This window comes from Rhinichthys klamathensis, unplaced genomic scaffold, assembly GCF_029890125.1.
Source record: "Rhinichthys klamathensis goyatoka isolate OS25496 unplaced genomic scaffold, OSU_Roscu_1.1 h1tg000596l_1, whole genome shotgun sequence".
NCBI classification, from domain to species: domain Eukaryota; kingdom Metazoa; phylum Chordata; class Actinopteri; order Cypriniformes; family Leuciscidae; genus Rhinichthys; species Rhinichthys klamathensis.
Genome location: NW_026607052.1, coordinates 547,501 through 574,086, shown reverse-complemented (window position 1 = coordinate 574,086; position 26,586 = coordinate 547,501). Strand labels below are relative to the sequence as shown.

General features: G+C 37.6%; 1 protein-coding gene across 1 annotated transcript in view; it reads left to right on the top strand.

Annotated features, from left to right (window-relative positions):
• abcc8b (ATP-binding cassette, sub-family C (CFTR/MRP), member 8b) overlaps positions 1–26,586 on the top strand; it is an 84,829-nt gene that overhangs the window by 43,671 nt on the left and 14,572 nt on the right. Inside the window, exons 17-34 of the mRNA XM_056240413.1 lie at positions 2,728–2,833; positions 3,755–3,787; positions 3,909–3,941; positions 4,026–4,124; positions 6,588–6,672; positions 8,800–8,880; positions 8,957–9,094; positions 9,569–9,682; positions 10,767–10,851; positions 11,556–11,585; positions 14,325–14,569; positions 20,081–20,247; positions 20,333–20,402; positions 22,577–22,734; positions 23,544–23,636; positions 23,732–23,834; positions 24,136–24,249; positions 26,023–26,143. Coding sequence (XP_056096388.1) covers positions 2,728–2,833; positions 3,755–3,787; positions 3,909–3,941; positions 4,026–4,124; positions 6,588–6,672; positions 8,800–8,880; positions 8,957–9,094; positions 9,569–9,682; positions 10,767–10,851; positions 11,556–11,585; positions 14,325–14,569; positions 20,081–20,247; positions 20,333–20,402; positions 22,577–22,734; positions 23,544–23,636; positions 23,732–23,834; positions 24,136–24,249; positions 26,023–26,143 — 1,875 coding nt within the window. The remainder of the gene's footprint in view (positions 1–2,727; positions 2,834–3,754; positions 3,788–3,908; positions 3,942–4,025; positions 4,125–6,587; positions 6,673–8,799; positions 8,881–8,956; positions 9,095–9,568; positions 9,683–10,766; positions 10,852–11,555; positions 11,586–14,324; positions 14,570–20,080; positions 20,248–20,332; positions 20,403–22,576; positions 22,735–23,543; positions 23,637–23,731; positions 23,835–24,135; positions 24,250–26,022; positions 26,144–26,586) is intronic.

Genomic DNA, 26,586 nt, shown 5'->3' with positions numbered 1-26,586 from the left:
ACTCGCGTGTTTAACAGGACGGGTAACAGTTACTGTAGTGTTGTGCTCGCGTGTTTAACAGGACGAGTAACGGTTACTGTAGTGTGCTCGCGTGTTTAACAGGACGAGTAACAGTTACTGTAGTGTTCGCGTGTTTAACAGGACGAGTAACGGTTACTGTAGTGTGCTCGCGTGTTTAACGGGACGAGTAACAGTTACTGTAGTGTTGTACTCGCGTGTTTAACGGGACGGGTAACAGTTACTGTAGTGTTGTGCTCGCGTGTTTAACAGGACGAGTAACGGTTACTGTAGTGTGCTCGCGTGTTTAACGGGACGAGTAACAGTTACTGTAGTGTTGTGCTCGCGTGTTTAACAGGACGAGTAACAGTTACTGTAGTGTTGTACTCGTGTGTTTAACAGGACGAGTAACAGTTACTGTAGTGTTGTACTCGCGTGTTTAACAGGACGGGTAACAGTTACTGTAGTGTTGTACTCGCGTGTTTAACAGGACGAGTAACAGTTACTGTAGTGTTGTACTCGCGTGTTTAACAGGACGAGTAACAGTTACTGTAGTGTTGTACTCGCGTGTTTAACAGGACGAGTAACAGTTACTGTAGTGTTGTACTCGCGTGTTTAACAGGAAGAGTAACAGTTACTGTAGTGTTGTACTCGCGTGTTTAACAGGACGAGTAACAGTTACTGTAGTGTTGTACTCGCGTGTTTAACAGGACGAGTAACAGTTACTGTAGTGTTGTACTCGCGTGTTTAACAGGACGAGTAACAGTTACTGTAGTGTTGTACTCGCGTGTTTAACAGGACGAGTAACAGTTACTGTAGTGTTGTACTCGCGTGTTTAACAGGACGAGAAACAGTTACTGTAGTGTTGTACTCGCGTGTTTAACAGGACGAGTAACAGTTACTGTAGTGTTGTACTCGCGTGTTTAACTGGACGAGTAACAGTTACTGTAGTGTTGTACTCGCGTGTTTAACAGGAAGAGTAACAGTTACTGTAGTGTTGTACTCGCGTGTTTAACTGGACGAGTAACAGTTACTGTAGTGTTGTACTCGCGTGTTTAACAGGACGAGTAACAGTTACTGTAGTGTTGTGCTCGCGTGTTTAACTGGACGAGTAACAGTTACTGTAGTGTTGTACTCGCGTGTTTAACGGGAAGAGTAACAGTTACTGTAGTGTTGTACTCGCGTGTTTAACGGGAAGAGTAACAGTTACTGTAGTGTTGTACTCGCATGTTTAACGGGACGAGTAACAGTTACTGTAGTGTTGTACTCGCGTGTTTAACAGGATGAGTAACAGTTACTGTAGTGTTGTACTCGCGTGTTTAACAGGATGAGTAACAGTTACTGTAGTGTTGTACTCGCGTGTTTAACAGGACGAGTAACAGTTACTGTAGTGTTGTACTCGCGTGTTTAACAGGACGAGTAACAGTTACTGTAGTGTTGTACTCGCGTGTTTAACGGGAAGAGTAACAGTTACTGTAGTGTTGTACTCGCGTGTTTAACAGGATGAGTAACAGTTACTGTAGTGTTGTACTCGCGTGTTTAACAGGACGAGTAACAGTTACTGTAGTGTTGTACTCGCGTGTTTAACAGGACGAGTAACAGTTACTGTAGTGTTGTACTCGCGTGTTTAACGGGAAGAGTAACAGTTACTGTAGTGTTGTACTCGCATGTTTAACGGGACGAGTAACAGTTACTGTAGTGTTGTACTCGCGTGTTTAACAGGACGAGTAACAGTTACTGTAGTGTTGTACTCGCGTGTTTAACGGGAAGAGTAACAGTTACTGTAGTGTTGTACTCGCATGTTTAACGGGAAGAGTAACAGTTACTGTAGTGTTGTACTCGCATGTTTAACGGGACGAGTAACAGTTACTGTAGTGTTGTGCTCGCGTGTTTAACAGGATGAGTAACAGTTACTGTAGTGTTGTACTCGCGTGTTTAACGGGAAGAGTAACAGTTACTGTAGTGTTGTACTCGCGTGTTTAACGGGAAGAGTAACAGTTACTGTAGTGTTGTACTCGCATGTTTAACGGGAAGAGTAACAGTTACTGTAGTGTTGTACTCGCATGTTTAACGGGACGAGTAACAGTTACTGTAGTGTTGTACTCGCGTGTTTAACAGGACGAGTAAGAGTTACTGTAGTGTTGTACTCGTGTGTTTAACAGGATGAGTAACAGTTACTGTAGTGTTGTACTCGTGTGTTTAACAGGACGAGTAACAGTTACTGTAGTGTTGTACTCGCGTGTTTAACAGGATGAGTAACAGTTACTGTAGTGTTGTACTCGCGTGTTTAACAGGATGAGTAACAGTTACTGTAGTGTTGTACTCGCATGTTTAACGGGACGAGTAACAGTTACTGTAGTGTTGTACTCGCGTGTTTAACAGGATGAGTAACAGTTACTGTAGTGTTGTACTCGCGTGTTTAACAGGACGAGTAAGAGTTACTGTAGTGTTGTACTCGTGTGTTTAACAGGATGAGTAACAGTTACTGTAGTGTTGTACTCGTGTGTTTAACAGGACGAGTAACAGTTACTGTAGTGTTGTACTCGCGTGTTTAACAGGATGAGTAACAGTTACTGTAGTGTTGTACTCGCGTGTTTAACAGGATGAGTAACAGTTACTGTAGTGTTGTACTCGCGTGTTTAACAGGACGGGTAACGGTTACTGTAGTGTTGTACTCAGTGACTGTGTTTTGTCTTGAGTAACGGTGTTCCGTCTCTCTCCGCGTCTCAGGGCAGCTGACGATGATCGTAGGGCAGGTGGGATGTGGGAAATCCTCTCTCTTACTGGCGGCACTGGGAGAAATGCAGAAGATTTCTGGAAACATCACATGGAACAGGTGAAAACAACATTAATGGATCATAAAACGACGAGTGTCCATGCTATATTGTGAATGTAGTCGTCGTATTACAGTACTGAAGTGAGAGTGCAATTATATTCTTCTACACAAAGTCTTTTTCTCTAACTTGGCTTCCATAAGGTGTGTGTTTGAGTTAATGCTTCATGAAAGGAAATGTCAATATTAGGACTATTATCGGTTACTAAAACAAAATATATTAAAACATTTACTTTAATTGCAATCAAGCTAAAATAAAAGTAAGTGTAAATAATTAAAAAATGAAGAAAAAAAAACTAAATTAAAAATATTTCTACAGCATTTATTAATCTCAGCTAATGTTAATTTCAACATTTACTGACAAAAATATCAAAAGTTGTATCTGTTAATATTAGTTAATGGACCTGAGCTGACATGAATAACAATGAAGTAGTTTTATAAAGTAATGTTAACAAAGATTAATAAGTGTAACTAATGTATTGCTCATTGTTAGTTCATTTTAGTTGAGCCATTAACTAACCTTAACTAATGGAACCTTATTGTAAAGTGTTACCATAACATTTAAATAATCATATCATATAATAAAAATAATACAAAATAAATGAATGAATAAAAAAATGAAGAATGAAATTGAAAAAATGAAAAAAAAAATTTTTTATAAATGAATTAAAAAAGTGTGTAATAAAATTACAGAAAAAATTAACTAAAATTAAAACAAACAAAAAATCGAATTAATAATTTATTAAAAACTGTAACAATACTTAAGTAACACTGTATTGATCAATCAGCCTCTGTGCATTTTGAAATCCATTTGTTAATCCACTTTATAATCAACATTAATATCTTGTACCATTTTGTGTTTAATTTTTACATTTTTAGATATTGTATTGGTTTGCATATAATTACTGCTTCATTTTCTCACAGTTTACCCAAGAGTGATTCAGAAGAAAATGCGAGGTATAATATATTATTGATTTGATTTATCAATATATATATATATATATATATGATTTCTGTATTTGTTTTTATTTAAATCATTCATCATAATTATTCATCCTATTTCTCTTCTGTCTGACAGAGCTCATCATACGAGTGGAAGGCCGTCACTGCCGTAATTATTATGATTATTATTTCCCCAGCGTTCTGTCCCGATGCGTGTGTTCCTGTGTGTTCAGAGTGTGGTTGTGTGTTTCAGGAAGAGAGGTTCGGTAGCCTACGCTTCCCAGAGGCCGTGGCTCTTAAACGCCACCGTTGAGGAGAACATCTTGTTCGACATGGCTCCCAATGAGAAGAGGTATCCCACACACTAGGGGTGCAGCAATATAGCATCTCACAATATATCGCAATACATCAATATGTATCTTAATTAGTTCACAAAAAATTAAAATTACTGCATGAGAAGTTTTTAGAGTTTGAAAAAGTTTTGATAATGTTGAATATAATGTATTATAATGCAACATCCAAAGGTCATGCATCATTATCTTATTTTCTCCAGATATAACAATCATTTGGGATTATGAGGAAAATCAATCACAATCTCAAGAAACCAAGAACACAATAATAATAACAATAATGCATGGCCACTGCTGGCTTCCTTATGTTTCAAAACATAATTTCAGTTTGGCTTACACACCTTTAATAGAACTGAACATTTGATATTCAACTATTTTATTTTAATATCTTTTTGGTATTAACGTTGTACCCCTGATGTAGCATTCAATATGTTGTGTATTTATGTTGACTAGGGGTGTAACAATATATCATGTCACAATATATTGCAAATACAAAAAATGCAACAATATCTATCGTGGATAGAGACAATATGTATTAAGTTTAAAAATTACTGTGTGAGGAATAAAATTTAATATAATGTATAATAATGCAATGGGGGATATTTGTGGGTTCTGATAATCCCAAATGTCTGATGTTACCAGTAAAAAGTGGCCAACATTATTTTAAATATATCTAGTCAGTGACAGAGATCAAGCATATTCATCTAAAATAAATCAGTTTTCAGCTTCAGAATCATGAATATTGTTATTCTGGTGTCTCTATTGTCCTGTGCTTTGGGAGTCCAAGCCTGTTCATTTACACACACAATGTAATACTTAATTTAGCATTTTAATCAACATTTAATTTTTTGTTAGCCTTTTACCATATGTTTGGAGTATCGCAGTAATATGGTATCGTGAGTTCAGTATCGTGATATGTGTCAAGTCGTGACATGAGGGAATCGCTACACCGCTACCGCACACAGATCCCTGTGATTCCCTAATGCATCCCATCATGTCCCGAACTCCGGGATGTTCAGTCATGTGTGTGTGTGTGTGTGTGTGTGTGTGTGTGTGTGTGTGTGTGTGTGTGTGTGTGTGTGTGTGTGTGTGTGTGTGTGTGTGTGTGTGTGTGTGTGTGTGTGTGTGTGTGTGTGTGTGTGTGTGTGTGTGTGTGTGTGTGTGTGTGTGTGTGTGTGTGTGTGTGTGTGTGTGTGTGTGTGTGTGTGTGTGTGTGTGTGTGTGAAAACTGCACAAACACAAAGGCTCCGGCTGCTGGTTTACTCTCGGCCAGAGGCGGGAGAGAAATGGTTTTATCTGCTTTACAGATTAACAACCAGGAATAACAGTGGGATTTCAATGGGATTCCCGAAGGGCAGTGTTGTCAGCGGGAAAGGTTTCATGTTATATAAGAGTATCTGTGAGAGTTGCCCATTTACAGACGTGGAGTTCCCCGCTGGTTCACAGTTAGATCAGTGCTATTTTACTATCATTGATAGATTAGATTTTGCTTTTAAATTTTCTGTTTTAATTTTAATTGTAAAAGTTTGAATGATTTTATTAATTTTTGTCAATATAGTTGTCATTTATTTGTATGTTAGTTTATTTAGTTTTAGTTATTTTAGTACTTCAACTTAATTTTAAGCAAATTGGCAACTAGATGAAATAAAATAAGTTTAAGTTTTTTTTAATTTTATTTTTATTTCAGTCAATGCGTATTTGACTATATATATATATATATATATATATATATAAATTGTGAATTTACTTCGAATCAATTTTAACTCAGAAATTGCAAGTAAATTTCACAAAAAAATTCAAAGAAACGGCAAGTAACACATTGAATGAAACAAAGTTTTGAAGTAGAAAGAGTAAAATAGTATTTTGTTGTTAAACATAGGCTACTTTAATAATCTGTTTTAATTTTAACTTCAATAATTTTCTTTTTTTTAGTTTCATCCTTTTTAACTTCAGATTTTTGGCTTTGGATTTTTGCAGTTTTACAGTACAACATGTTTTTAAAAATATATATTTTATATAAAATATGAATAATATATATTTTTTTTTACATTGTAAATTTTCATAAACTTAAACTTCTATAACTTTTTTTCTGTTTCACTTTCTTAATTTATTTCACTTCTACAAAAATCTGCCAAATGTCTTCTTTAAAACAACGACCAATCTTACGTCTATATTCCAAAGCATTCTTGAATTACAACCATTTAAGTTCAGAATGTGCATTTTCATGTCTATAAAAAAAACGTGCGTGACACTTAAAGGGTTAAATGTTCCTTTATGAGCCCAATAAAATACATAAATGCTTTAAAGAATGTAAGTGCAATATGAAAACGTGTATTTTTTAACAGGACATGTTATAAATAATAAATCTGATATCAAATATGATACACTACTGCTACTACTAATGTGTTTGATTGACAGTTTCAAACTTTGAACTGCTTTATAATGACTGAGATGTTGTCCGTCAGATATAAGGAGGTGATGGAGGTCTGTCAGCTTCAGCCAGACGTCGACACACTTCCACAGGGAGATCAGACGATGATTGGAGAGAGGGTACGTCTCACACACACTGATCCAAACACACATTCTGCTCATATTCTGCTCACATTCTGCTCATATTCTGATCATACTCTGATCATATTCTGCTCATATTCTGCCCATAATCTGCCCATATTCTGCTCATATTCTGCTGATATTCTGCTCATATTCTGCTGATATTCTGCTCATATTCTGATCATACTCTGCTCATATTCTGATCATACTCTGCTCATATTCTGATCATAATCTGCTCATAATCTGCCCATATTCTGCTCATATTCTGCTGATATTCTGATCATACTCTGCTCATATTCTGCTCATATTCTGATCATACTCTGCTCATATTCTGATCATACTCTGCTCATATTCTGATCATACTCTGCTCATATTCTGATCATACTCTGCTCATATTCTGATCATAATCTGCTCATATTCTGCTCATACTCTGCTCATATTCTGATGATATTCTGCTCATATTCAGATCATACTCTGCTCATATTCTGATGATATTCTGCTCATATTCAGATCATACTCTGCTCATATTCTGATCATACTCTGCTCATATTCTGATGATATTCTGCTCATATTCTGATCATACTCTGCTCATATTCTGATCATACTCTGCTCATATTCTGCTCATATTCTGATGATATTCTGCTCATATTCTGATCATACTCTGCTCATACTCTGCTCATATTCTGCTCATATTCAGATCATACTCTGCTCATATTCTGCTCATGTTCTGATGATATTCTGCTCATATTCTGATCATACTCTGCTCATATTCTGCTCATATTCTGATGATATTCTGCTCATATTCTGATCATACTCTGCTCATATTCTGCTCATATTCTGATGATATTCTGCTCATATTCTGATCATACTCTGCTCATACTCTGCTCATATTCTGATCATACTCTGCTCATATTCTGCTCATATTCTGATGATATTCTGCTCATATTCTCATCATACTCTGCTCATACTCTGCTCATATTCTGCTCATATTCTGATCATACTCTGCTCATATTCTGCTCATATTCTGATGATATTCTGCTCATATTCTGATCATACTCTGCTCATATTCTGATGATATTCTGCTCATATTCTGCTCATACTCTGCTCATATTCTGCTCATATTCTGATGATATTCTGATCATACTCTGCTCATATTCTGATCATACTCTGCTCATATTCTGCTCATATTCTGATGATATTCTGCTCATATTCTGATCATACTCTGCTCATATTCTGATGATATTCTGCTCATATTCTGCTCATACTCTGCTCATATTCTGCTCATATTCTGATGATATTCTGATCATACTCTGCTCATATTCTGCTCATATTCTGATCATACTCTGCTCATATTCTGCTCATATTCTGATGATATTCTGCTCATATTCTGATCATACTCTGCTCATATTCTGCTCATATTCTGATGATATTCTGCTCATATTCTGATCATACTCTGCTCATATTCTGCTCATATTCTGATCATACTCTGCTCATATTCTGATCATACTCTGCTCATATTCTGATGATATTCTGATGATAATCTGCTCATATTCTGATCATACTCTGCTCATATTGCCTGAACTAGTGCTGGAACGGATCACAAAACTCACGGTTCGCATCATTTACGCTTTTTGAGCCATGGATCGGATCATTTTTCGGATCAGCAAAAAAAAAGAAAAGACAGAAAATTATATATATATATATATATATAAAGTCAGTAATAAAATAAGATACACATATACACAAATTACAAGCAGAGAAAAAAACTAAATAACAAAGTTACAAAGTCTATAGTATTCAGGTACAGAAATGAATAATTAAGTCTAAATGTAAAATAACACTATTTGTTCACTCTATAAATTAAATATAGATTTGTGTGTATGTGTCTGTTCAAGGGCAAGGAAACGCGTCTGAAACTCTCCCTCTCCCTAAATCTCTCTCTCTCTGTCTGTGTAAATTGGCATGACATAACACGTCCAAATGATAAACGTTCACTCCATGATGGGTAAATGTATCAGTTAATCCGCGAATCACGCGCGTGCCGAACCGTGAGACCTGATCCGTACGGGTCACCTGCGACCCGTTCCAGCGCCGGTCTGACCGGAGGTGTGTGTGTCCCGGGTCCAGGGCATCATTCTCTCCGGAGGCCAGCGCCAGCGGATCAGCGTGGCTCGAGCGCTGTACCAGCACACCAATGTGGTTTTCCTGGTGAGTTATGAGAAATGCTACACTTATAAAAAAAGCCTCGTTCAGTAAAAATAAGCCCCGCAACCGTCACTTCCAGGACGACCCGTTTTCAGCTCTGGACATTCACCTCAGTGACCATCTCATGCACGAGGGGATCCTCAAGTTCCTCCGGCAGGAAAAGAGGACCGTTGTGCTGGTCACACACAAACTGCAGTATTTACCTCATGCAGACTGGGTAGGGGCTTTTCATTTATTATTCTTTTTTTATGTACAATGTGTTGAATTACATGATTGACTAATTAGCATGTCAGTTTTATTATGACGTTTGCAGTCATTAAGTCGTCATACATTTACATAATTTAAGCATTTTCAGAGCAATTAAAAAAGCATCCGGAGCATACATATTATCTATGGAATGCCAAAGCTGACATAAATAAATGTAAAAAACAAAACAAAACAAAAAAGTAATTATAAATAAATACATAAAGAAATATACAAAGAAATTAAATGCATACATACATAAATAAAGAAAAAAATATATAAATACTCATTTATTTATTTTCATTTCATTGTATATTTCTGTATTTATTTCTGTATTTTAGTTGTTGTTTTTTTCGTATATGTATTTCTGTATTTATTATTATGTCAGCTTTGGCGTTCCATGATTATCAGTATATGTGTTAGCTTGACTGTGTGTGTGCTGCCGCAGATCATCGCGATGCGGGACGGGACGGTCCAGACGCAGGGGACGCTGAGGGACATCCAGGCCGCCGAACCCGAGCTGTTCGAGCAGTGGAGGACCCTGATGAACCGGCAGAACAAAGTCAATCTCTTTCATATCATGTGTGCTTTAAAATAGAACCAATGATAATTATATCAATGCATGTATATCATTTATAATATAAAAAAATATTAACCATAAATAGCTCTCACTTTAGAATAGGTCACGGAATATCTGCTTTTAAACCAACATTTATTAGACATTAATTCATTCACATTCAGTGTTTCTTAAAATGTTTACGAATAAATTACAGTGACAATAAATGAAGAACTCACTGTTAGTCTATTAATGTATCAACTACAGTTTATAAACTATTAATTAACTATAAACTAGTAGTTTGTAAATTATTTATAAGTGCTTTGTTGCTGTATACTTATTATAAATTGTTACTAAGGAAAATTAATATTTTTATTTTTTTATTAATGTATTTATAAAAATAATTATTTGATATGATCTTTGATTTTCAAAAATAAATACATCAGAACATAATAAATGCAGTAAATAATGTATTTATTTTTTAAATGCTTCTTTGATATGATGTTCTTCTAAAATAAAATAAAACAATATTTGCCTTTTTAATTAATGTATTTATAAAAATAATTATTTGATAGGATGTTCTTCTAAAAAATAAATGTCAATACTTTTAATTTATGTATTAAATACAGTCAATTAGTGTATTTATTTTGTTGAATGCTTTGATGTTTTTAAAAAAATAAAATAAATATATATTAAATATATATGAATTTAATTATAAAAAATGCTTCTTTGATATGATGTTCATTTAAATTAAATAAATAAATGCAGATTTCTTTTACTAATGTATCTATACAACTTTTGATATGATGTTCTTCTAAAATAATATATATTTTGTATTTATTTATTTAAAAAAATCTTTGACAATGTTCTTTCCGAATAAAATAAATATATGTATTTTTAGTTTTTAATTAATTGATTTATATAAAATTTGTTCATCAAATAAATACATTCATTGTTTTAAGTAATTGTATTTATTTAATACAAATATTTATTTATTTATTGAAATGCCTTCTAACCGAGCTAACTAAATCAATGCATTTCGTAGCTTGATTTATGTCCTGTATCTGGTGTTGTTCTGTCATGAGCACAGGAGAACAGCACCGAACTGAAGAGGAAGAGTTTCAGACGGGCCATGTACTCCCGGGACACCCTGGCCACGGAGGACGAGGACGAAGGTACAGACACACACACACACACATCTGGGAACATGCAACTCACCGTCAACAACATGCGCTTCTGTTACGACACACACATCTGGGAACATAGAGAGAAACATGCATGCAACTCAAAATGTGCTTCAGTTATCATCAAAAATCAGGGAAGATAGAGAAAAACTCATATTCAAACTGTATTATTAATGTGTTTTTAGGTGCAAGAATTTATATACTCTAAAACAATGGTGACACTTTACAATCAGGTTCATTAGTTAATGTATTAACTAGCATGGACTAACCATTAACAACATATTTGTTACTGTATTTGTTAATGTTAGTTAATAAAAACACAGATGTTCATTGTTTGTTCATGTTAGTTCACAGTGCATTAACTAATGTTAACACGATTTTAATAAAGCATTAGTCAACTTTGAAACGAACATGCTGTATTCATTTCATGCTAACTAATGAAGTTAACTAATGTTAACTAATTAACCTTATTGTAAAGTGTTACCAAAACATTTGCTCATCCTTTGACAGATCATTATCATTATCCGGTTACATAACAACAGTTTTCTGGTATTTCCGCTCGTGTGCAGCCTTGCATCTGTCGCTGTGTGATCAGTGTGTGTGTGTGTGTGTGTTCAGTTCTGCAATGTGACTCTGCTGTTCTTGTCTTCATGTGTGTGTGTGTGTGTGTGTGTGTGTGTTGGACTCATGCTCAGCTGCTGATGTCTCTGTCAGTGAACTGAAAGGTCTGACAGACTCGATGGCATGACTCTTTGAGCGGATGAAGAGCATGAAGCCCGCGGGTGTGAAGCCACTGTAATGCATCGAGCTCCTTTCAATCGTAGAGTTATGTAATGCATCGACAACAATACTGAGCTTTAGTCATTGCATTAGGTATTCAGTGTGTAGGTGGAGAGTATTTTAAAGTGCTTTATGTCCATGAGAGATGCAAGGACACGCTTCTGTACTGACACTCACCCCATCCTGCACTATCTCCACGCTCGCGACGCTGTGCGAGTCTGAGGCATGAGATGCATGAAGCGTCTCCTCGTCCTCGTCCTCATCCTCACCCTCATCCTCGTCCTCGTCCTCATCCTCATCCTCATCCTCATCCTCATCCTCGTCCTCATCCTCATCCTCGTCCTCGTCCTCGTCCTCGTCCTCATCCTCATCCTCATCCTCGTCACGCATGCCGTCGCTCCTGCTAGTGTTCTGCATGTTTGTTCAATCATCCTTCGGAGAAAATCACTCTGTTTGATTCAATCATTGCTTCCAGATCAGCGTGTGACGGGTTATCTCTGATCATTGAACTCTTAAAGGTGCAGGGACTGATTTCTGTGCCATAGTATCAACCAACTCAATTTTACTAAATACATTTTATTTTTAAATAATGTTTATATTTCATTGTATGTTTTTATTTTATGTTTTTAAAGTTTTTTAAAATAGTTTTACTTTTTGTTAATGACAAATAATTTGACATATACAGTATATTATTTATATATATATATATATATATATATATATATATATATATATATATATACAGTGTTGGGGGTAACGAGTTACAAAGTAACGGATTACAGTAACGATATTACTTTTTTGGGTAACGAAGTAAAGTAACGCATTACACTAAAAATATCGGTAACTACACTACTTTACTATACTATAGGAACGCGCTTTCCTGCGTTACCCAAGCCGTGTTTGCTTGTGTGTAAAGTTCTGTCTAGTGGTGCGTGCGCACCGTTGCCATAGAGATCGATTTGAGTGACATAGCTGCCGGTGCGAAGGAGAGAGGGAAATGGAGACGGAGACGGAGACAGGGGGTCTCTGCAGCGCGAGTCTCCGCTGACTGCACGCGCACCTCCCCAAACGGACGAGGCGTTTATACTCGACGCGCTCGCCATTGTACTATTCTGTGAAACGACGGGGCGACTCGAGTAATTGTCCTCTTAACCATCAGGAATCAACGGTGAGAAGAAGAAAGGTCCACACGTGACGATGTTTATTTTAGTAGGCTACATCACCACCAATAACACTACAAAAAGAATCGTGTACGTAAAATCCAGTAAACCCTGAGATTATTACTTGTGACATTAGAACAAAATGTGGATATAAAAACATGTATGTAGACTATAGAACTAAATCAACGATCTCTTAAATGGTTTCTAATTTCACTAAACATTTCATTAAGTTTCGTGGACATTTGATAAAACATGGATCTTTCTATTAAAAATGCTTATTATGCTATTGTAGGCTCATTTTGTAAACATAAGCAACTGATTTAGACACGCAAACTGTGTGCCGATGCGGTCACGGTGAGACGTAGGCTACATGCTCGGGCAGATTCGGCTTCTTGAAGTCGTTCATCCTCGGATTCGGCGCCGCGCACGCTGTTACAAAAACTCTTCTCAAGTCTTGGAGCACAGCAGGTAACACAAAACAAAATGAACAGGCTTGTTGCAGGGTTCATTGTAGAGGAATGCTTCCCCTGCCGACTATTGAATCGCCAAGAAAAATGCATTTTAAATTAAGATCAAAAATGTAAAAGTGACCTTTATTTTATTATTTTTCATTGACCACTTCATTTTTTATTTTTATTGCCATGAGTCGAATAAAAAGCTTGTTTTGTTCTCAGGAGAAGAGTTTATTCTCATGTTTCCCAAAGCCTGTGTTTTAAAACTTGTGTGTTGACCCCATTTTAAAATGACCGCACCATAGCCTCCTTTATCCTGTTGTTTGTGGATTTTACAGTGAGATATATTTCCTTGTGCAGACAGGGATATTGTTCTTTCATATGGTTTTACATGCCATTTTGTATATATTTATACAATAAACACTATGTAGACAGGCAAAGTGATGATAGGGCTATGATATTTGTCCATAAATTAAGAAACGGGAAAGTAAAGTAATAAGTAGTGAAGTTACTTTTCAAACGCAGTAACTAGTAAAGTAATCTCATTACAATTTACAGAAGTAACTAGTAACTAGTAACTAATTACCTTTTTTGAGTAACTACCCCAACACTGTATATATATATATATATATATTAGTGCTGGGCAACGATTAATCGCATCCAAAATAAAAGTTTGTGTTTACATAATATATGTGTGTGTCCTGTGTATAATTATTTTGTTTAAATAAATACACACATATGCATGTATATATTTAAGAAAAATGTGTTATTTATATATAAAATATTTATATATACAGTACAGTACATGCAAATATTGCTTAAAATATATACATGCATATGTGTTTATTTATATTTACAAAATAATTGTACACAGTGCATTAATTGTTGCCCAGCACTTATATATATATATATATATATTATTTGGACTGAATGCAATTCCGAAATATACATTTCACTTTCATATAATTCGTTCCGGCTGATCTGAGCGTGATCTGTGGCTGAACTCTGCTTAATCTCGGTCAGAGTGAGATTGAATGGTGTTGTGTGTGTGTGTGTGTGTGTGCGTGTGCAGACAGCTCAGCCAGCACAGATGAGGAGAGCCTCAGGGCGGAGCTGCGTCACAGGACCCACATCCCCTGGAGCTCGTTGTTCTCGTACCTGAGATCTGCAGGCCTCGTCCTCCTCGCGCTGCTCGTGTTCTCTCAGCTCTGCAAACACACACTCATGGTGGCCATCGACTTCTGGCTCGCTCACTGGACCACACACGTCATCGCAGCGCAGATCGAGACCAGCGAGAGGAACTGCAGCGACACTGGGGTGAGAGAACTGACACACACACACACACACACACTCACCATTGCAGCGCAGATCGAGACCAGTGGATTGAACTGTAGCGACACTGGGGTGAGAGAACTGACACACACACACACCATCACAGCGCAGATCGAGACCAGTGAGAGGAACTGCACCTTCACTGGGGTGAGAGAACTGACACACACACACACAGACAGACAGACACAGACACACACACACACACACACACGTCATCACAGCGCAGATCGAGACCATTGAGAGGAACTGCACCTTCACTGGGGTGAGAGAACTGACACACACACACACACACACACACACACTCTCTCTCTCTCACACACACACACACACTCTCTCTCTCTCACACACATACACACTCTCTCTCACACACACATACACAAACACTCTCTCTCTCTCTCACACACACACACACAGACACACACACAGACACACACACACGCACAGAGACACACTCTCTCTCTCTCTCTCTCTCTCTTTCACACACACACACACACACACACACACACACTGCAGTAATATCAGGCTCTGTAGTCTCGAGGGTCTGACCGCAGCTGTGTGTGTGTGTGTGTGTGTGTGTGTGTGTGTGTGTGTGTGTGTGTGTGTGTGTGTGTGTGTGTCTCTCGCTCGAGTCCCAGAAGACTGTGTGTCCACTACTTTTCTCTGGTAAACGTGTTTCAAATTTTCCTAGAATTTTCATAATAGGGTAATTCCCGTTCAAAGGTTGGGTCTGTAAGATTTTTGTTTTTGAAATAAATCAAGGGTAAGGTCACACTCGTGAACACTCACTATAAGTAACTACAAGTGTGAACACACACAAACACTTTTATTCAGAAAGTACACATTAAAGCTACAATATGTAATAAAATATCCAAAGATCACTTGCACAGTGTGATCCATTCCCTGCAGTTGTGCAAGGAGTACTAACGACTAACGTTAACTTCGACAGAGATACTTTATTAGACAGGTGAGCAAATGTACATACAACTAATCAATGTTATACAGCTCAACATAATGACATGCTAGAATATAATCTGTATGTTATTCTAATGTTGATCAAGCTTATGCTAGTCTCATACAGCCAACAAACTAACACATAGAATAACATTATAACTTTAACACACTCAAACGCAGTTTAGTGTGATAGTGTAGAGCAAGTGGAACAGCGCTGAGTTACTTCACAAGTTTAATTTGTCTAATAAACTGACCTGTGAGTATTAATACAACACTTGTGTTTAGTTCGGTATAATAAAATGTCCTTATTCCTTTATATCCGCGGGACTCGCGTGTGTGTGCTGATATATCTGTCTCATTAGCACTCGAGCCCTGCTTTCACACCTCAGTCATGATAAACACATCACTGTATTCACTCATCCATAAACATTATTAGATCCATCCAGGGATCCATCGGCTTGACGACAAGCTCCATAATTCTGCTTTGCGTCATCAACCTTCGCCTGTGTTATTGTAAGAGGTTAGCGACCCCTAGCGGCGAAACAAAATACATACATATTGTAGCTTTAAATCAAAATCTACAAAGACATAATGTTGCAAAAGATTTCGATTTCTAATAAATGTCATTTGAACTGTGTGTTCATTAAAGAATTCTGGAAGAAGAATAAAAAATATCACTGTTTGCACAAAAATATGAAGCTGTTTTCAGCATTATTAATAATAAATGTTTTCTGAGCATCAAATCATATTAGAGTCAGGGGCGTCATGCAAGCCAAAAATCTGGGGGGGGGGGCACAATCTGAGACGTTGCAATTGTTTTCTGACAGGTGATATGGATCATGTTAGGAGGGGTCAGGGGGTTTCTCCCCCTGAATTTTTTTTTAATTCTGGCTGCTAAACATACCATTTCAATGCAGTTTGGGAGGGACAGAAATACCTTAACGGAGCTAGCAGCAACACTCCTCTATCTGATTCTGAGGACTAAGTTAAAGTATCCATTTTGTAAGTTTATGTAAAAGACAGGTTGATGAAAGAACTGTAAGCTCAAATTCAAAAGCTTTTGAAGTCTACTTCATTAAAGCATGTTTACACACACACTTACTGTACACTTAGGCCTACTACACATGATTTTAAAAACAGTACCATTGCAGTTTTTATGTTATGATTTTAAATTGGTATGTGACCTAAGAACGATCTTACATTAAAGGTAGCCTACATAAAGGTGCTGAGGTCTGACTTTGTGGTGCTCTGAAATTAAGTTATTTTAATATTAATATGTGATGAAGGACTTTGAAAGAAGTTTGACAGATTTCAGTGCTGAATAAGGTTAACACTACCCCGTTTATTTGAAAATGGTTAATATTTGACAGAAATGTAAAAAAGTAATCAAATCAAATGCAATATGTATAGCGATCTGTATAACAACTATGCTGTAGGGATTTGGGGGGTAGTCCTACTATGATATTAGACTACATTAAAAGATAATGAATTTCAAACCTGAACCAAACATATTTTTTAATTCAAAGATCAAAGTCTGTCATTAGTCTTTAGTCTGCCAAAAAAAAAAAAACCCATTAAAATCATGAACTCAAATGTCATTGTGAAAAAAAAAATGTGTTACTGTTGTAACAGTGTGTAGGCTAAATCAGACCTTTCAGGCTATAGCCTAACGCTAATAAGCCTTATGGCAAAATTATTATTACAACTAAATTGTCGGTCATTAAATAGGACAACTAAATAATTTTGTAGATGATTTGCTTTGTGTAGGCCTAACCCGACATCAGACATTATAAGGCCCGAACGAAGTTTTTTTTTGCACACAGTGACGCGACCAATCAATCACTCCTTTAATGCTGCGTTCACACCAGACGCGAATAGCGCGTCAAATTCGCGCCTACCGCGTCTAGTTATAGCCTACTACGCGTGAACACTTTGAATCCATTCGCGCATCAAGAGCAAATGACGCGTGTAAAAAAACTAAAGTTTAGACTGGCTGCCTGCACATTCACTGTCCTCGCGGCAGCGGCTGCTGCAATTGGAAGAGGCTGGCTGCAGGACGACTCAACTTCCACGGACAGTTTTTAATATGATATATCAAGATTTTGCTTTAGTATAATTTTCGGGACAATTAAGGTCGGTTTCGGGATTCGGGACAACAGCTTAGATTTCGGGACTGTCCCGAATTTTTCGGGACTTCTGGTCACCCTAGGGAGGAAAAATCTGAGGGGGCACGTGCCCCCTCACTTTGAATGGGCATGACGCCACTGATTAGTAGTGTTGTAGTACTCGAGACCGGTCTTGGTCTCGAGACCGGTCTCGAGACCACTTTTTGATGGTCTCGGTCTCGTCTCGGACTCGACCGCATTTGTACTCGGTCTTGTCTCGACAGTCTCGGTCTCGGACATTGAGGACTCGGGATTTTTTTTTTTCAAGACCATAACTGTGGAAATATCACTAAATTTCCAGTATATTGTCTATTTTTTTTGTTAACATCCTTGCTTTTATTGTATGTAAAACGTACTGATTCAAATCCAAGCAATAACGGGACTCATTGCTAATTATGTATTTTTGTTACCGCTGTCACCCATCCCCGCCCCCTTTCACTCGCAATCCCAAGAAAGTGAGCTGTTGTCTGGGAGAGGGAGAAGATGTCTGCATCATCTATCATAGTCTTATTTGATGGGTGAATAATGTAGACGAACTGCTGCGCGTGTGACGGGCGCATGTTTAACTGAAGAACGAGCAGAGAGAGAGAGAGAGAGCCCAGGTCGCGCGCGCGCACTCTCTCTCTTCGGAGCCAGGCGAAAGTGTAAACAAGGCTTCACCGTCTCCTAAGCGCTGTCTTGCTCTCTCTCCCTGGCACATATTAATCAAAATAAATCGACACGATGGTAAAAGGTCGGAAGACCACATTTTCATGTGGAGCATTCGGATATATTTTTTTCCTGAATTACCGCTGGGTGTGAATTGTGCTAAAATACCTTATCTTCTCTGAAAAGCGTTCCGCACATTCAGCTGACATAAACCATGCACACTTTAAATAAACGAAAAAACCTATCCAAACCTATCTTGGGCATTTTTGCACACTGTAAAAGATGCTGGATATAATGTACTGTAGCCTACATCAAATGGTCAGTCAGTCATGTTTTTGTGGTGTTGTGCAGTGCTACTCATCTATGTGTTTATCCATTGCAGTGAGCTTGAACTTATGAAGAGTGTTTTGCCACTGCAGTTTGTTAAGGTTTGGCATATGATGAAACTGCTCCCAATTAAATCAATTGAGTACTTTTATAAATCACATGCAGTTAGGCCACTGACTTTCTGACCTCTTTGTATTAGATATCTTTTGTTGCTTTGATAACACATAAAAGCTATAAAAGACTCTTACTTACAATAGTTGTTCCTAAACATTAACATTTCACATAGAATTACTGTATTCATTACAATACACAGCTTTTCTGCATTTTAAATGTTGACTGTTTGGCATTTCTTTACACATTTAGCTATGTGGTTAAAAAAAAGGATTATTGTTGCTTTAAAAACAACATAACTTTATGTATTGTATATAAAAGGCGGAGAAAAGTGAAGACTTTAGTGATGAACAATGAATAGTGTTTTACATTCTGTACTGAATGATGGAAGTCACCCAGGAGTATTGAATAAAGATGGTTAAGTTTATTTCAGCTTTAAATGTTTAATATCTAGGTGTTTGATCAATTTGAGAAGCTCTTTTGATCATGTTTCACATTTTATTGTGTCATGTAGTGTGGGGCGCTGGTCTTGGTCTTGACTCGGTCTCGCCCTCCCTGGGTCTTGGTCTCGACTTGGTCTCGGCCCCTAAAAGTCTTGGTCTTGTCTCGGTCTCGATACACTTTGGTCTTGGTCTTGTCTTGGTCTCGGGTTAGGTGGTCTTGACTACAACACTACTGATTAGAGTGATTTCTGAAGGATCGTGTGACACTGAAGACTGGAGTAATGATGCTGAAAATTCAGCTTTGATCACAGGAATAAATTATATTTCACTTTATATTCATATCGAAAACTACGGAAGAGGATTAGGGCCAAACAATAATAAACAAATAAAACCATCTCCAGATTAAAGTCATTATAATGCGAGATTAAACTCTCTACATTTTCTCTCTACATACTTATTCTCAACGTTTTATTTCGAATATTTTTCTCAATTTAACAAGTTTTTGCTCAAAACACGACTTTATCCTCAAAATGTAATGTTTTAATTCTCAACATTTTATTTCGACTCTTTTTCTCCCAAGTTTAATCTCGCTTTATAATGACTTTAATGTTTTTTTTTTGTTTTTTGTTTTTTTGCTTGGCCCTAATCCTCTTCTGTAGTAAATGGCTATTTTAAAATGCAATGATGTTTCACATTTTTTACTGTATTTTTGATCAAATAAATGCAGTCTTGTTGAGCAGAAGATTCCCAAACGGTTCAATGCATCTTCAGTTATTAGTAAAACACTGCTTTAAGAAGGAGTTGTGTGTTTTCAGTGTGTGTTGATCATGTTCCCGTTCTTCTTCGTTCAGGAGTGTGTGTTCCAGCACTCGCTGTACCTGCAGGTGTTCAGTGTGTTGTGTGTTCTGGGGATCGTCCTGTGTCTCGTCACGTCTCTGGCGGTCGAGTGGACGGGTTTACGAGTGTCCAGAGAGCTTCACTGCAGCCTCCTCCGCATCATAGTTCTCGCGCCCATGAGGTGTGTGAGTGTGTGTGTGTGTGTGTGTGTGTGTGTGTGTGTGTGACTGAAACCACATGCGTGAGCTGTTCTGTGTTTCCCTCAGGCTGTTCGAGACAACGCCACTGGGGAACATCCTGAACCGGTTCTCCACTGATACCAACACAATCGATCAGGTACAGCCGCTTTACCCTCAGCTGCTCTTCTGGCAGTTTTGACCGAACATTTTTCTTTTTTTGGAATGGTATGAAACTTGGTAAAGGTTTTGGCACTTGCTGTGTGAACACACACACATGGCTCTCAAGTTTTGAAGACAGGCAAGAGTGACATCCCCCCAATCAGGGAACAGGCTGTAAAACTATTGGCTAAGTTACAGACACTCATGAAAAACTGATGCTAATTATCTGGGAAACGTTCTCTAACAGCAGTCAAGCTGTCATTGTTTGTGTCAAACAAGTTGTGAATTTGTTTTAACATTAAAACAGGAGATCATGACTTGGAAGATGTTGTAGCAGAATCACGTGACCAATTCCAGGAAATGCTTTTTTTTCCATTGGTTGTTGCATTAAATCTTACCCAGATACAATAGTGCTATTTTCTGATTGGCTATTGTGTAGCCCCTTTCTTTTTTTGATTGGCTAATAAGTGGCAGGCTCGACAAAGAACTCCAGGGGAGACGCGCTTGATTCCTGCCGGTTCCACAGTGAGAGCGGCGCGGCCAGAGACATTTTGCAACATTTAAAATATATTATAAATAGTTTTTCCGCGTGAGAAATACAATGTGTGGCGGGAGTGCGTGACAAAAGACCGAAATGAGTGACTGTCACGCTCAATGCGTGACACTTGAGAGCCCTCACACACACACACACTAAATAATGGACATGATTCAAACAGGTTCAATGGTCCTGAAAGAAGCAGTCCCACTTGTGCTCCTCGCGGTCAGGAACGAGCGCATTGGAAATGAATGGAGAGTTTCCTCTAGTGGAAGCGTTTGGAACTGCAGCCGAACACACTCTCACTGAAAGATAATTTTTTTTAGATATCAAGCTCAAATTTTAAACACAACTTGTTTAGATTTATGGCTTTGATTTTCTCACCGTTTTAGAATAAAAAATGTTTTTTAAAATATATATTTCATATAAAAATTGAAAATAGTATTTGTGTGCAGTTTTCATAAGAATAAACGTAAAATCCTGTATCTTTTTTTAAGTTCACTTTTTAAAAACTTTTTTCACTTCAGCAATAATCTGCCGAGTGTCGTCTTTGATCAAACTTCAGTCTGTCGCTCTAAAGCATTCAAGATTCACGACAGTTTAAGTTGGAAATTAAATGTTCAGGTCTATGCTCAAAAAGTGAATAAATTGATTATAAATACAGCGTAAATATAATGTAGTGCCATAAAATCCCCTAAAATACAAAATATTAAATAAAAAACATTATCTAACGAAAATATAGTACATTAATTGCATTGAAATAAAAAATAAAACAATTCGGTAACACTTTACTTGAAGGGGTGTGCATAAGACTGACATGACACCTTCATAATCATGACATGACACATGTCAAGAATATGAAGGAGGTTTTATGCATGTTTATGACAACTGTCATTAAGTGTCATTCACTCAATTATGACATTTTTAATGCAAATATGACATTGTTTGAGAAGTCTTTGTTATGACAACTTGACATAAACCAAATACATCATAACCTGTCAGTGTCTTGGTAATGACAACTTGACATTACCAAGACAACATAACCTGACATAAATATGACATTTTAATGACAAATTCAATGTGTACCACTGTAGTTGTCGAGGTCAAGAAAAATATTCATGACACAGTTATAATGGCCTTATGACAGCTTTATGTCAAAACCAGACATATGACAGTTTGATGTAATGTTAACCCATAAAGCTTAGTGGTTTCATAAGTTTGATAATTAATCTGCTATGTCATGTTTATGACATCATTTATGTTGTCTTCTTGGTAATGTCAAGTTGTCATTACCAAGACACTGACAGGTTATGATGTATTTGGTTTATGTCAAGTTGTCATAACAAAGACTTCTCAAACAATGTCATATTTGCATTCAAAATGGCATAATTGAGTGAATCACACTTAATGACAGTTGTCATAAACATGCATAAACCATCCTTCATATTCATGACATGTGTCATGTCATGATTATGAAGGTGTCATGTCAGTCTTATGCACACCCCTTCAAGTAAAGTGTTACCAACATTTCTGTAATTTTTGACCGACACGCGGAGAGCACCCGAGGGTTACAGAGACACGTGTCACATGTCGTGTGTGTGTCTGATCTGAGATCTGATGTTCCGGTGTAACTCCAGCATATCCCGGTGACGATGGAGTGTTTGATCCGCTCGACGCTGCTGTGTGTGTCAGCGGTGGGCGTCATCTCGTACGTCACGCCGGTGTTCCTCATCGCGCTGCTGCCGCTGGCCGTCGCCTGCTACTTCATACAGAAGTATTTCAGAGTCGCTTCCAGGTGAGAACTTACAAAACACACTCAAGAGGAACAATGCCTGGGGTTACAGTTCCTCTCCATTTACCAGGGCGTAATAAAATGTATAACAGGTTATCTAGTATAATATAGTGCCATTGGAGATATTATATTACATTTCCTATTATTTCTGAAAAAATTTAAACTCTTTAATGATACAAAATCATATTTAATTTTTATAATTTATTACATTTTATTTTTTATATATTTTATATTTAATGTTGTTTTTTTTGTATTATATTTCCTATTATTTCTCAGAATTTAAAAATGTTCAAGCAATATATACCGTTGTTTTTTTGTATTATATTTATCATTATTTCCCCTTTTTTTTTAAACGTTTAAATCGAACAAAATGTACATATTGATTTTTTAAAATGTATTGCATTTGTATTTTTCATTCTATATATAGGCCTATATATGTGTGTGAATATATGTGAATGTATTATATTTTATGTTGTTTTAGTAAATGTAAAAAAGCTTTAATGATACATACATTTTTATATTTAATTTGTGTAACTTATTACATTTAATTTTTTTTATATTTTAAATTTAATGTCATTTTTGTATTATATTTCCTATTATTTCTCAAAACGTAATGTTACAATGATACAAAATGTTTATATATATATAAATAAATATTTTTTTTTTTAAATAATTCACAAAATTGTAATCTAGTCTATTTCAATAACTGGTGATTGTATCCTCTGGTGTGTGTGTGTGTGTTGGTGTGGTTGCATGTGTGTGTGGGTGGTTGTGTGTTTGTGTGTGATTGTGTGTGTGTGTGTGTGTGTTAGAGACCTGCAGCAGTTGGAGGACAGCACTGAGATGCCGCTTCTGTCCCATTTCTCTCAGACCGTAGAGGGGCTCACGACCATTAGAGCGTTCAGGTACCACACACACAACCACACGCAGACACACACACACACAAACACAACCACACACACACTGTGCTGGATATCGACTGTGCTGTGTTTGGTCTCAGGCACGAGCAGAAGTTTAAGAAGAAGCTGCTGGAACACACCGATGCGAATAACATCTCCTCGCTCTTCCTGACGGCGGCCAATCGCTGGCTGGAGGTCCGCATGGTAATCACACATCCACATCTGTTCACATCACACATATTCATATCCATATACAGTAGTCAACATTCGAAGTGGATCAAAAACCTTTCATCAAAGTTATACATGATGAATTTTGAACATCATTCTTGTCTTAGGACAACTTTGATTAACTTTTTTGATCCACTTCAAATGTTGACTACTGTATATACCACATATATATTTGCTTATTATTAATTACAGTATGTTATGACAATAATCATTTATAATCATTTATAAGATGCATGTTGTCCCAGGGAACCGGGTTCTGAGAGCTGTTTGTGTGCAGGAATACGTCGGGGCGTTTGTGGTCCTGATCGCGGCCGTCGCCTCTATAACCAGTGCGTTATACAGCCAGCTCTCGGCCGGACTGGTGGGACTGGGACTGACCTACGCATTAATGGTAAACTGGGGAACTCAAGCCTCCACACAACCCTTGCCAGAGGTGGACAGAAACAAAGCACATTTACTAGAGTACTGCACTTAAAGGGATCGTTCACCCAAATGAAAACCAGCCCATGATTTACTCAGCCTGAAACTTCTTGCACAAAATAAATTCAAGCTTAGTGAACGAGTATAATAGCAAAACACCGAGCAAAGAAGTCGAAACAGTACAGATAGAGGCTGTTCTTATGTTACGTCATCTTACCTGAGTGTTTCTTGTCGAATATTTCAATATTCAGTGGAGTGGAATAAAGAAAGTGTTTAGCAGGATTGATATTCAGAACGGTAAGCACGCACTGCTTTGTTTACGGTGTGTATCTGCAGCCGGCAGCGTCGGTTTCCCATTTTGAATGACGAATATAGAGAATATATCTGCAGAAATAGACAGACTAGCTGACAGTCGGCAGTAGTTCTCTCGGTGTGTTCAAGTGCAGCTTTTACCCCGACGCGACGCAACAACACAGTCGGCTTTCATCAGCGCTAGTTCGTCGGCGTCGGCTTGGTGTGTTCCCGGCTTTAAAGGCTCAGTATGTAGGTTTTCGCCACTAGAGTGCGCCTATTCAAAACAGTAAATTCTGGATGGCTTGCGTTGCTAAAGCCTAGTTCACACTACATGATTTTAAAACGTCGGGCTGAACTGTGCGGTTCACACTACATGACTTGCTCTCTGTGAAATCAGGAGTGTTCAAGTTGTTGAGCTAGTTCACACCACACGATCCGCAACAGGAGGTAACGCTCTACACGAGTTGACAACAACTCTGTCACCCAACGATTCTATCTTGTCTACAAACCACGTTTTGTCACGAAAAATCACGCGATAAAACGAACCGGCAATGACGCGAAACAGCACGCGCGCCAATACCTAGCGAAGAAGACAAGAAGAAGAACACAACACGCGAACATGCCTTGCTCTGATTGGCTGTAGCTCATGACATCACGTGAGCTTCAGTCGTGCGACAGCTCTGGATATCTAGCATGCTAGATATTTTTCTGGGCTCGGCGACGCGTCTGCGAGCGTCTTTGAAGCGTTGTTAGCTCTTTCATACTAACAGATTGGCGAGCGTTCATCGCCCGCTAATCCCCCGCGATTTGCACGCGATAACACCCTGACCTGTCGCGAGCTCAACGATTTGTAAATCGGGCTTAAAATCATGTAGTGTGAACTAGGCTTAAATGGCATGCAATCAGGGATGCTCATATTGATCGGGTAACCGTTAACCGAAAGTACACATTTTGACCGGTTTTAAACGGTTTAAAAGTTTAAAAAAAAATTATTTTGTTGCATGGTTTAAAAAATACTATATAGACTATATTTGTTAACTCACGGGGCCTACTGACGTATTCCGCTGAGCAAGCAAAATGAAGCGAACGAAAAGAAGAACTGTGTGGGACCATTTCGACAGAAAAGGCGACTAAGTTACTTGCAAAATATGCTATTAAAATACAATATCACCTGCGAAGCAAACATCCACAAGCAAATGAAAGGCGCTTCCCGAAGCTCCAGCGAGACGCTGTCTGTGTTCCCGGGACGTCTGTGCCGTCGGAGAGGGTCTGACTAACTCTTCATGTAGACATGTTACTCTTTTAAAATAAAAACTAGACGAGGTGTGGATTGAGGTAGGCCTGCTATTTTTATTTGCCGAAAAAACTTTGAAAAAAGTTTGTCCACCTCTGGGCGTCACCAGTGTGAGTTCAGGCGTCTAACAGCGTGTGTGTGTGTGTGTTCCTGAAGGTGTCGAACTACCTGAACTGGATCGTGCGTAACCTGGCTGATATGGAGGTTCAGTTGGGGTGTGTGAAGAGAGTCAGCGCTCTGATACACACCGAGGCTGAGAACTACGACGGACTCATGAGTGAGTGGACACCACTGACTAACACACTAGAACTAACAACCGATGGCAACATTGTGTTTTTAAATTAATTATAAAAACAAAACAAAAATGATTATCTGAATCAAATATTGTAGTATAAAAGTGAGTATAAAAGTATTTAAATGATATGTATCTGAATTAGGGCTGTCAATCGATTAAAATTTTTAATCTAATTAATTACATACTCTGTAATTAATTAATCTAAATTAATCGCATACACAATCTTACAATGTTTACATGGTACAATTTCTGGTAAGCTACGTTTTTATTAATTATTGCTTGACACAAATTTCACGATTTCAATTTAATTTAATTATTGTGATTTGATGCAATATTGACTCATTTGGATAAATATACAAGATAGGCATTCATTTTTCTCAAGAAAAAAACAATCTCACCCAATGCTGTAAAAATACAGAGAGCCA